Genomic DNA, 13,401 nt, shown 5'->3' on the forward strand with positions numbered 1-13,401 from the left:
ATACAGAGATTGAACTGTTTATCCCATCCTCCAGATCGTTTATAAACAAATTAAATAGGATTGGTCCCAGCACAGAACCCTGGGGAACCCCACTACCCACCCCTGACCATTCTGAGTACTCCCCATTTATCACCACCCTCTGAACACGCCCTTGTAGCCAGTTTTCAATCCAGGTACTCACCCTATGGTCCATGCCAACGGACCCTATTTTGTACAGTAAACGTTTATGGGGAACTGTGTCAAATGCTTTTGCAAAATCCAGATACACCACGTCTACGGGCCTTCCTTTATCTAGATGGCAACTCACCTCCTCATAGAAGGTTAATAGATTGGTTTGGCAAGAACGATTCTTCATGAATCCATGCTGATTACTGCTAATGATATCGTTCTTATTACTAAAATCTTGTATATAGTCCCTTATCATCCCCTCCAAGATTTTACATACTATTGATGTTAGGCTAACTGGTCTGTAATTCCCAGGGATGTTTTTTGGGCCCTTTTTAAATATTGGTGCTACATTGGCTTTTCTCCAATCAGCTGGTACCATTCCAGTCAATAGACTGTCTGTAAAAATTAGGAACAACGGTCTGGCAATCACCTGACTGAGTAACCTAAGTACCCTCGGATGCAAGCCATCTGGTCCCGGTGATTTATTAATGTTAAGTTTCACAAGTCTAATTTTAATTCCGTCCTCTGTTAACCATGGAGGTGCTTCCTGTGTTGTGTCATGAGGATAAACACTGCAGTTTTGGTTACTGAAGCCCCCCGATTCACTCGTGAAGACTGAGGAGAAGAATAAATTCAATACCTTTGCCATCTCCCCATCCTTTGTAACCAGATGTCCTTCCTCATTCTTTATGGGGCCAATATGGTCTGTCCTCCCTTTTTTACTGTTTACATACTTAAAGAATTTCTTGGGATTTTTTTTGCTCTCCTCCGCTATGTGTCTTTCATGTTCTATCTTAGCCGTCCTAATTGCACCCTTACATTTCTTATTGCATTCTTTATAAAGTCTGAATGCTGAGGATGATCCCTCAACCTTGTATTTTTTGAAGGCCTTCTCCTTTGCTTTTATATGCATTTTTACATTGGAGTTAAGCCATCCAGGATTTTTGTTCACTCTTTTAAATTTATTACCCAATGGGATACATTGGCTAATGCCCTTATTTAATATGCTCTTAAAGCAAACCCATCTCTCCTCCGTATTCTTTGTTCCTAATATTTTATCCCAATTTATGCCTTTTGGCAAGGTTTGTAGTTTAGGGAAGTTGGCTGTTTTGAAATTCAGTGTCTTTGTATTCCCTTTATGTTTCCTATTTGTGTGATTTATACTGAAACTAATTGTCCTGTGATCGCTGTTACCTAAATTGCCCCGTATTTCCACATCTGTGATCAGGTCTGTATTGTTGGTAATCAGTAGATCCAGTAATGTTTTATTTCTAGTTGGTGCGTCTACCATCTGACCCATAAAATTGTCCTGCAAGACATTAAGGAACTGACGAGCCTTAAATGAATGCGCGGTTCCCTCCGCCCAGTCTGTCTGGATAATTAAAATCCCCCATTATGATAACACTTCCCCTCCTTGCTGCTAATCCAATTTGTGATAGGAGATCTGTCTCCACTTCCTCCTTCAGGTTAGGGGGCCTATAGCATACTCCCAGTATTATTTTCCCCTTAGCTTCATCCCTTTGGAGCTCTACCCATAAGGATTCCACCTCCTCTCTAGCTCCCTCAGTGATGTCATCTCTCACATTCGCTTGTACATTATTCTTGATATATAGGTATACCCCTCCCCCTTTTTTACCCTCTCTATCCTTGCGGTATAGGGTATACCCTTGAATGTTTGCCAGCCAATCATGAGAGCTGTTGAACCAGGTCTCTGAAATTCCCACAAAATCCAAATCCTCCTTGTACAACAGTATCTCTAGTTCACCCATCTTGTCTGCCATGCTCCTGCCATTGGTGAACATGCCACATAGTTTAGACCGGTTGCATATTGTCCTCGTATTGGGTGTTTCAAAATTGCAACTAGGACTTGCTACTATACTCACCTTGTGTTTTTGTGCTTTGGTTAACCTACCACTAATGCCCCCAACACTACCCTCTGGAATATCATCCGCGCTGGCTATCACTGTCTCTGGACCCCCCCCCCCCATCGCCTAGTTTAAAAACCCCTCTAACTTTTTGTCCATCTTCATTCCCAGCAGATCTGCACCCTCCTCATTTAGGTGCAGTCCGTCCCTTCTATAGTACCGGTTACCGACTGAGAAGTCGGCCCAGTCCTCCAGGAACCCAAACCCCTCCTTACTACACCAGCTCTTCAGCCACTTGTTTACTTCCCTAATCTCCCTCTGCCTTTCTGGTGTGGCTCGATGTACCGGTAGTATTCCTGAGAATACTACCTTGGAGGTTCTTTTCCTCAATTTAGCACCTAAGTCCCTAAAATCGTTCTTTAGGACACTCCATCTGCCTCTGACTTTGTCATTGGTGCCAACGTGCACCATGACAGCCGGGTCTTCCCCAGCCCCTCCCAGTAATCTGTCCACAAGATCCGTGATGTGCCGAACCCGAGCGCCCGGTAGACAACATACTGTTCGGCGCTTCAGGTCTTGGTTACAGATTGCCCTCTCTGTCCTTCTAAGAATTGAGTCCCCTACCACCAGAATCTGTCTTCCCTTTCCCTTTGCTGCCCCCCCACTCTCACTGGAGGAGTTCTTCCCCTGGCAGCTAGGAGAGTCCCTCATCTCCAGCAATGCTGGTCCCTGACTGGTTTCACCAATGACACTCAGTGGAGCATACTTATTGGGATGCTCCAGTCCTGGATCGGCCTCCCAGTCCTGGATCGGCCTCTCTGGCACTTCCCCCTCTACCCCTCCTGACTGTCACCCATCTACTCTTTGCTAGTGCCTGCGCCTCTTTGTCTCCACCTGCCTCTGTGCTGGCCCCTGCCGGCACCTGCCGTGTACGTTCCTGGCTCACCTTTAGTATGGAGGGACTTCTCAGTGCTGACAGTTGCTTCCCTAGATTCAGAACCTGGGCTTCCAGGGAAACAATGTGCTTACATTTTGCACAGCAGTATTCACCCTCGATCGGATGATCAAGGAACGCATACATGCGGCAAGATGTACAAAGAGTCGCCTCTCCACACCCGCCGGGCATCGTACCTATTAAATTTGGTGAGGATTTGGGGATTTTACCCTGTCCAAATTACCTAACAGCTAGCTTCCTGGCACTAATACTCAAGACAATACACAGGTACACAACAAGACAATACACAGGTACTCACAGACCTACGTGCAATCGCAGAACAGTCGCAGACCTACGTGCACTCGCAATACTCAAGTATACAGTACACAATACACAAGTACTAACGATCCACACACACTACTCAGACAACACTCAGATACTCACACTACACAGGTACTATGACCCCTGTTATAACCTCCTGTTTTAAACTCTAGTTTTTAACTCCCACTTACACAAAGTTCCACAGCCAAAGACTGAGCACGCTCAGACTGAGTTCTACACCCAGTTAAATAGGCACCTGTGAGCAATTAACCACCCCCCTTAATTGATAGGCTGAAGGAACCAGAGGAAAAAAAAAAAGAAAAAAAAACTATTTAAAAAGTGACAGAAAAAGGCAAATGAAAAACTAAAAGGAAAAGCCCCAAAAATGCACCCCAGCAAACCCAGCAGAGTGTGTATAATTTGATAAGCGCAGAGTGTGTATAATTTGGTTTAACTATTTTGCATGGTTATGAGACATGCGTAAGGTTAGCAGCTGATCATTTGCAAAGATACACTATTTTGGAGACCAGATTTGGTCAATTACCTGGAGGCTCACAGGACTATAAATTAGACATTCTGAGTCTTTCAAAAAATGTTTTCAATTCACTAAAAAAAACTCATGCCTGGACCACTACTTATTTACCGCATGCATTTATTTATTTCCTTTTGTGAATTGACTTTAGCTCCAGTTTTATGCGGTATTTACCAAACCTTTTTGCTTTATGCGGTAAATACCACATAAAGCGATAGTGACATTTTCAGCATCTCATGCCGTATTTGGGAAAACACCTTTCATTTTTGTTTATTTTTTTCCAATAACCTTTTTTTTATTTTTTATTTTTTTTAATCACATTTATTTCTATTACAAGGAATGTAAACATCCTTTGTAATAGGAAAGGGGCATGACGGGTCCTCTTTATGGATAGATCTGGGGTCTATAGGTCCCCACATCTCTCCTCTATGCTGGAAAACCTAAGAGAAAAAAAAATCGATCTCAGGCATTCCACCCAAAAAAAAAAAAGCGGCAGTGTTCACATCCGCCGGTGCCAGAAGTGATGTCATGACGTTGCTTCTGTCCCCAGAGAGTCATAGAGATCTATAGTAAACCGCTGCCGCCGGCCGATTCATTCTCCGGCTCTTCGATCTCACGGCAAGTAAAGCATTGGGGGGGGGGGGGGGTCCACTCCCGCCGCCGCCTCCTCTTAAAGTAATCAAGCAGCTAAACAGCTGCTATGATTGCTTTTACTTTGCAGGGAATCACTGTCTGAAAAAAAGATATCTGAATGATTCCTGCAGCTGCATCCATCATCCAGATATCTCCACTCAAAATCCAGGACTTCGTATGACATCCTAAGGGCGGGAAGTGGTTAAATGTGCTAGTCCATCTAACACTCCCCTCCCCCCAGACTGACAATGCTGCTGTCCAAAGATGTCCTCTGTGCTCCTTCATCCAGAGTGGGAGCACTCTAATACAGGAGGTGTGTAACTGGCCAGATCACCAGGTGAAAAAGCCTTAAAGAAAACAAATGCAGCCACCACATCTAATGATTGGTAAGCTTTAAATATATTAAATCTTTGGTTTTGAGTCTAATATCGCTTTAAGTAAAACTTACAGGTCTCCTCCCTCCCCCAGAAAGTGACTAGACAGTGAAAGGAGAAGCAGCAGACTGATGAACCCATCATTCTGTTCTTTTCTCCTATCAGCATGTTTCTTGTTAGCACATGAGCAATACAGCACACCTGATTGGCTCTTTGTGCTGCTTCTCTTGAATACAGGAAGAGAAATCTCTGCTCTAGGTGAGACAGGGAGATTGATCCCACAGCAGGTACTCCCAAAAGGTGTTGGCCCGGCTCATCAACTGTGATACGTAGAAAAACAATGACAGCCGTAATAGGATACTAAAAGTGAACTTCTTTATTGTACTGTAGACAGATAAAAGCACAGGAATCCAAGGATGTAGTTAACGTGTTTCACACGGCATTGTGCTTAATCATGTTATGATTAACCACTTGCCTACCGGGTACTTTTACCCCCTTCCTACCCAGACAAATTTTTAGCTTTCAGAGCTGTCATACTTTAAATGACAATTGCGCGGTGATGCAGCACTTTTGGTGGCTTTCTTTTGGTGGTATTTTATCAGCACTGGGTTTTACATTTTTTGCTATATAAATGAAAAAAGACCAAACATTTTGAAAAAACAAAAAAAGTTTTCATAGTTTGTTATAAAATTTAGCAAGCAGGTAATTTTTCTCCTTTACTGATGTGCGTTGATGAGGCGGCACTGATGGGCACTGATGGGCTGCACGGACGGCCACTGATGGGCTTCACAGACGTCCACTGATGGGCTTCACGGACGTCCACTGATGGGCTTCACGGACGTCCACTGATGGGCTTCACGGACGTCCACTGATGGGCTTCACGGACGTCCACTGATGGGCTTCACGGACGTCCACTGATGGGCTTCACGGACGTCCACTGATGGGCTTCACGGACGTCCACTGATGGGCTTCACGGACGTCCACTGATGGGCTTCACGGACGGCCACTGATGGGCTTCAACCGATAAACTGCACTGGTGGGCACTGTTGGGACTGCATTAATAATCAGGACACTGATAATCAGTGTAGATATCCGTTATACACAAACTGGTTATCGGCTCTCCTCTACTCTCCTCTACTATGCTGTCAGCATGAGGAAAGGAGGGCTGATAACCGGCTTCTATTTACATCCATGATTGGACACAGCTGATCACGTGTTAAAGAGCCACTGATTGGCTATTTACCTCGATCTGTGATCAGCTGTGTCCAGAGGACACGGTAATCACAGATGATGCCGCCCGTGCGCTGCGGGCACGATCACGGGAGGAAGTCATATGACTGCCTCCCAGAACTGGCCGGCCACACTGTAGCCCTCATTCAGCTATAGCGAAGTCAGCATGTGGTTAAGCACAATGCCGTGTGAAACACAACTACACCCTTGGATTCCTGTGCTTTTATCTGTCTACACTACAATAAAGAAGTCCTGTTGTGTTGTGCGGCTGTCTTCTGTGTTTTTCTGTGTGCTGCTTCTCTTACTGGGGTTTGAGCTCTGTTGTACAAGGACTCGAAGAAGCTGACCCTGTCAAATTCAGCTACTTATTCTGCTTGTATTAAAAACTTACATTTAATGATGTTTTAATAAGAAAATAGTGCTGCATTCATTTATATCTGCCTAGAGCTTTTACTGTATCGAAGGTCAGTTGATTGTCCTCTTCTCTGCAGTAGGTATCATTTTAGGAAGCACAGAGGGTGTCATGACAAGGGCAGTTCTCAGCGTTGCCTTTCTGAAGCAGTGTGTCCCTATAGCATTTGTTTTATAATTTTAACAGAAAAATGTTTTTCTTTTTCCAACCAGGAATCTATCGGAGCCTGTTATGACGTATAAGCTGCATCGGGAACTTGTATCTGCTGCAAGTAAGAACATAAAACCGAACCCCTGACAAATTAACATGTTATGGTTGCAGTCCAATCAGATGGATAATCCACAAGGCAACCTAGGAGGAGCCTAGGGGGCCCGATGGATGTGGAAGGGACTCGCCTACAACCTTCTTGCTGCTGGTCAAAGCTGTGCCACCACCCGTCATATCACAAGGGACTATAGACTTGTTGGCAGTTGGTGTCTGATGGGGCTATGACAGTACAAACAATTCAGATGGGGTGGCTGTGCCTATCGTAATCCATGTGAATGTCAATAAAAGGGATAGGGGGGGCACAATCTGCCAACTTAGCAAGAGCCCCATTTCACCCATAATCCATTACAAAAAAATGTACAAAAGAGGGCACTCCCACCTAGTGTGTTTAAACAAAATATGTAGGGATGCACCGAATGGGTTTTTTGGGGCCGAAACTGATACCGAAAATCTTCCTTGATCCCGAAACCGATACCGAAACAGCACCGATACCGAAAGTGACTGTTTTTAAAAATATTTTTATACAGGAGATGGTCAGGGATTGGGGGGCATGGTACAGGAGATGGTCAGAGACTGCAGAGATGGTACAGGAGATGATCAGAGACTGCAGAGATGGTTCAGGAGATGATCAGAGACTGCAGAGATGGTTCAGGAGATGGTCAGAGACTGCGGACATGGTACAGGAGATGGTCAGAGACTGTGGACATGGTACAGGAGATGGTCAGAGACTGTGAACATGGTACAGGAGATGGTCAGAGACTGGGGACATGGTACAGGAGATGGTCAGAGACTGGGGACATGGTACAGGAGATGGTCAGAGACTGGGGACATGGTACAGGAGATGGTCAGAGACTGGGGACATGGTACAGGAGATGGTCAGAGACTGGGGACATGGTACAGGAGATGGTCAGAGACTGGGGACATGGTACAGGGGATGGTCAGAGACTGGGGACATGGTACAGGAGATGGTCAGAGACTGGGGACATGGTACGGGAGATGGTCAGAGACTGGGGACATGGTACGGGAGATGGTCAGAGACTGGGGACATGGTACGGGAGATGGTCAGAGACTGGGGACATGGTACGGGAGATGGTCAGAGACTGGGGACATGGTACGGGAGATGGTCAGAGACTGGGGACATGGTACGGGAGATGGTCAGAGACTGGGGACATGGTACGGGAGATGGTCAGAGACTGGGGACATGGTAGGGGAGATGGTCAGAGACTGGGGACATGGTACGGGAGATGGTCAGAGACTGGGGACATGGTACGGGAGATGGTCAGAGACTGGGGACATGGTACGGGAGATGGTCAGAGACTGGGGACATGGTACGGGAGATGGTCAGAGACTGGGGACATGGTACGGGAGATGGTCAGAGACTGGGGACATGGTACGGGAGATGGTCAGAGACTGGGGACATGGTACGGGAGATGGTCAGAGACTGGGGACATGGTAGGGGAGATGGTCAGAGACTGGGGACATGGTAGGGGAGATGGTCAGAGACTGGGGACATGGTACGGGAGATGGTCAGAGACTGGGGACATGGTACGGGAGATGGTCAGAGACTGGGGACATGGTACGGGAGATGGTCAGAGACTGGGGACATGGTACGGGAGATGGTCAGAGACTGGGGACATGGTACGGGAGATGGTCAGAGACTGGGGACATGGTACAGGAGATGGTCAGAGACTGGGGACATGGTACAGGAGATGGTCAGAGACTGGGGACATGGTACAGGAGATGGTCAGAGACTGGGGACATGGTACAGTAGATGGTCAGAGACTGGGGACATGATACAAGAGATCAATGCAGCCTCCAATGGGACGGGTGATCTGTCTATCAAAGTGCCCGGACAAGGGGGAGGGGCTGTATGTGACGGCGCGCAGCGGGGAACACACAGCTATTGAAATGAAAGCTGTGATGTTCCCGGCGCTGTAATCAAACAGGCAGCAGCTCTCCTCTCTCCTACGATATAGAAAGCCCCCCTGATAGGCGGCACCAGGGGCGGGGGTGGAGCCCCGCCCCCACCCAGGCCCCACCCCTTTCGGTATCTGCAAAAATTCTCTTTCGGCTTTTTGCCAAAAGGGCCATTTTCGGCCGATATGTTTCGGTGGCCGAAATTTCGGTGCATCGCTAAAAATAAGCATAAAATGTACTTGCAAACATGTGAAATGAAACCGCTTATTGAGCTACTCGCCCAGCAGGCTCCAGAATACAGGGGGACCTCATGACTGGCTGATGGGTTTCGAAGAATAGACCACCTTCATCAGAGCCAAAGAAGGTCTATCCTTAAATGCTGCTTAATTAACTTCCAAGTAAAAACAGAAGGGGAGTCTCAACACAAACATTAGTGAAAGCATAGACATTTATTAAAAAACAATTCTAAAAACACTTACATGGAGGTAAGTAGATGGCTGTGTCAGTTGAGAAAGCTCTATTGCTTGGTGTGGCCGTCAACCCAGCAGAACCGTCTGTCGTGCACGGATTGCAGGAGTCGCCAAGTGAGTTAGGGATGATAGCGGTATCTCCCTCGAGCAGAGCGACAAGCCACCAGGGTGTAGGGGGTGTTGTACAACATGTTTCAAAGGCCCCGCCTACTTTGTCAAGTACTTGATCTGAAGAGCCCTGCTGCACCATAAATCAAGCCTGAGCTCATCCAGCCATCCTTCCCGTTTTGCATCCATCCCGCTGATCCAACTTATAGCCTTTTACCACAAGGTTGATGTCTGTTTTATCCCATCTTGGCCATCTTCATTGGATCCCAGACCCCAAGGAGCACTGTGGGTACATCTCCCCCTATAGACCCAAGTACTTTACCCTTTTTTTTAATATTTTTTTATTATTTTCCATGTACATGAGCAATTGAGCACAGAGACTTGTTTTGAAGTCTGGGACAATTTTTATTTAGTTTTTTACAGGAAAGTTACTTAGCATAGAAAATGTTTGGTTCTATCAAAAGCAAATTTTCAAGAAAATTTACAATTATACTGAGATTCAATTGCACACAGGTGGACTCTATATACTAATTAGGTGACTTCTGAAGGCAATTGGTTCCACTACTAGATTCTAGTTAGGGATATCAGAGTAAAGGAAGCTGAAAACAAATGCGCGCCACACTTTTTAGATATATATATATATATATATATATATATATATATATATATATATATATATATTTTTTTGTATTTGAAAACCATTTATCATTTTCCTTCCACTTCACAATTATGTGCCACTTTATGTTGGTCTATCAAATAAAATCCCAGTAAAATACATTTTGTCATGTTACAACCAAAGACGTAAATGTGGAAAACTTTAAGGGGTATAAATACTTTTTCAAAGCACTGTTTATGCCTTTTTCATGTTACCAGTTTAGCGTTACAGAGGAGCCATGGTGCTAGAATTATTGCTCTGACCCTGATGTTTGTGGTGTTACCTCACATGTGTGGTGCGATCACTGTTCACATATGCATGTGGGGCCTACGTGAGTGTGCGCATTTGCGTGTAAGCCACCAGGTTTCTGGCAGTCACCTTGTCACGTGGCCCTCGCATCCAGTTTTACAGCCAGAATGTGGCAGAACTCCATTCTTCTCCATACCTTTGGCTCCCACTATCCATAGAAGCCTTGTGTGTTCATAAAAAAGCTTTGCTTTTGGCAGCTCCCGGATCTAACAGATCCCTGCTTGCACTGACAACAGGGCAAGTCAGGGACAGAGCTCTAGAATCTGAGAGGGAGAATGATCTCCCTGCAAGGTGAGGCAGAGCAGCCTACACAGGGAGGTACTAGAGCCGAATGCACGGGTATTAGAGCCGCCTACTCAGGGAGGTACTAGAGCTGGGCCAATCAGGAGAGAGTAGAGATGCAAGGAAGCTTTTAGGGGTTGCACACTGTGCATAGCGCACCCTTAAACTCTGCACTCCGTACATAACTCACTCCTGAACCCTGCACTCTGTTCGTAACGCACTCCTGAACCCTGCACTCTGTGCATAGGGCACCCCTAGACCTGCAGTCTGTATGTAATGTACTCCAAAACTCTGCACCCTGTACATAGTGTAAATCCTTTACTCTTGCACCCTTTACGTAACGCACTCCTGAACCCTGCACTCTGTACGTATTACAATCCTGAACTCTGTATGTAACACACGCCTGAATGTACTCCTAAACTCTGCACCCTGTACATAGCGTAATCCAGAACGCTTACACTCTTTGGGTAATGCAGTCCTGAATCTTTCACTCTGTACGTAACACACTTCTGAACTCTGCACTCTGTACATAGCGCACTCCTAGAACTGCAGTCTGTATGTAATGTATGCCTAAACTCTGCACCCTGTACAAAGCATAATCCTAAACCCTGCACTCTGTTCGTAATGCACTCCTGAACTCTATACGTAACGTACTCCTGAACCCTGCACTTTGTACGCAACGCACTCCTGATGCATTCTGCATGTAACGTGCTCCTGAACTCTGTAAATGGTGCACCCCTGAACTTTGTACTCTGTACTTTGTACCCCTGGAACTGCAGTCTGTATGTAACGTACTCCTAAACTGTGCACCCTATACATAGCGTAATACTGAACCCTGCACTCGGAAAGTAGTAGCACACCCCAGATACAATCAGCCATACTGCTAATGCAGACCACGATGAAATGGAGTTTGACACACCTGCGTTAAAGCTTATATTAGATAAGACTTTATAATGAGAGTCTCTTTCCCTGTGCTGACACTGATGTTCCTTATCCCTTTCAGAGTCTGAAAATTTGGATTATCGTCTTGGAGCCATTCATTGCCTGGTGTACAGCCTGCCAGACAATCACAGAGAAATGCTGGAGCTCATCATACGGCACCTCTCAAGGTGAGCAGAGGACATGGCAACAATTAAAGGGTTAGTCATCTTTACCAAAAAAACTGCCTATGCAGATAATGGGTGTCTGTAGATAGAACCAACTGTGCAGCTCTCACTGAAGTTGAGTAGAACCCTTGCTATAGGTGTAGACCAGTAGAGTAGAGCCTGGTCACAAGCCAAATTTGGTAACAGGAAGGTACCAAATCAAGAGCAGAATCAATGTCAGAGATCTTCCACCATCCTAGTAGTGAACTGTCAAACGCTAAGGTCAGAGCTACTGCATCAGGGTAGAGAGTGCATGTGAGGAGATTTGAATCAGAGAATGAGCTCACTCCTGTGGTGGAGGAGATGTGCAGAAATGACTAGGCCTGTCTTGGCAATGACCTGGGAGTTTTCAGGCCAGGCTTCATGAGGTACGAAAATGGCCTGCACCTTTTAACAAGGACATTATTCAGCTTTGGTCAGAGCTGCACAGTTTGGTTATATCTACAGATGTCCCTTATCTGCATAGGTAGTTTTTTTGGTAAAGGTGAACTAAACTTTTAAACATTGGAAGTTAACTTCTCATTTATGAGTGTAGAAGCAGGGTTTAGCATCCTGTATAATATAGAGTGAGAATAACCTTTCCCAGTTCCTGTCTGTGTTAGTGGAGGATTCTTACACACATTTAGCTTTGCATGTCAAGGAGCATGCTCCACTTTTCTCTCTGCTCTCCTCCTCTCTCTTTCTCAGTGTGAAATTATTTTCTCACTTCCTCTCTACCATGGTACTTTTTTTCCATCCATCAACTCCTAACAGTCTGCTCTTCCATGGAGCGTCTCTCTACCTCTGCTCATCCATTTTACAAGTGGCGTTTTATTATTTTCCTTATTTTCCGTTACTTATTCTGGAAGCTGTGCCCCAAAAGGGACAAGAAGAAGGCAGAGGACTAATCGCCAAAACTGCCTGTGGTCTCTCTTCAGCTATTTGTGCCTTTTTCTGCACTGTATCTATGTAAGGAGGTGGGTGTCTTGGCAGAGGCAGGGCTTTCCTTATGTCAGAGCCTCCAGCAAGGAGAAAAGTGAGCAGCATGGTAATGGCATCACCAGATCTCACTCCAGATCTCCTTGGATAATACAGCTATGAGCTTATAGAAAATAAGAGCCTAGCCCCCCTTAGATACCAGGAAGGCTTTTCGTTTGAGAGTCTCTGTACTTCCGCTCATCCATTTTACAAGTGGTGTTTTATGACTTTACTCCTTAAAGAGGGATGGAATTCTGGAAGCTGTGCCCCAAAAAGGACAAACAGAAGTCAGTGGACTAGTCACCAAAATTGCCTGTGGTCTCCCTGCATCTGTATGTGCCTTGTTCTGTTCTGCACTGTGTCAGAGCCTCCAGTAAGGGGAACAGTGAGCAGCACAGTGGTGGCATCACCAAATCTCACTCCAGATCTCCTTAGATATACAGCTATGAGGTCATAGAACATAACTGCCTAGGCACCCTCAGGAACCAAGAAGTGCATTTCTTTGTTTCAGAGGAGAAACTCCAGACAAAAAAATATATTTTCAAGGTACTGCCTAAACAATTCACATTTCTCAATGTTCTCTTAAGGTTTTGAGTTAACACCCCTTTTAGCATCTCTTTGTCATTGATCTCCTCCAAGCCTTGCCTGTAATTTCTCCTCAATGTTTTCCTAAGTATCCACTATCTGGTACCTGTATGAGGAGCACAAGATAATGAGGGTGGCCTCTTGCACAAGTTCCCGTCTGAGCACCCCTGAATGATGAGACAAGGAGCGCAAGGGAAATGGGAGGGCGCAAGTGCCAGGAAGCTGGAGCCACAGACT

The 13,401-nt window shown here is 45.6% G+C and overlaps 1 protein-coding gene across 3 annotated transcripts in view; it reads left to right on the plus strand.

The window, feature by feature from the left end:
* OPHN1 (oligophrenin 1) overlaps positions 1–13,401 on the plus strand; it is a 231,127-nt gene that overhangs the window by 140,191 nt on the left and 77,535 nt on the right. For all 3 annotated transcript variants that reach the window (XM_073600214.1, XM_073600213.1, XM_073600212.1), the window contains 2 exons: positions 6,682–6,740; positions 11,481–11,586. In XM_073600214.1, coding sequence (XP_073456315.1) covers positions 6,682–6,740; positions 11,481–11,586 — 165 coding nt within the window. The remainder of the gene's footprint in view (positions 1–6,681; positions 6,741–11,480; positions 11,587–13,401) is intronic.

The sequence above is a fragment of the Aquarana catesbeiana genome, linkage group LG09 (genome assembly GCF_042186555.1).
Source record: "Aquarana catesbeiana isolate 2022-GZ linkage group LG09, ASM4218655v1, whole genome shotgun sequence".
Classification (NCBI taxonomy): Eukaryota; Metazoa; Chordata; class Amphibia; order Anura; family Ranidae; genus Aquarana; species Aquarana catesbeiana.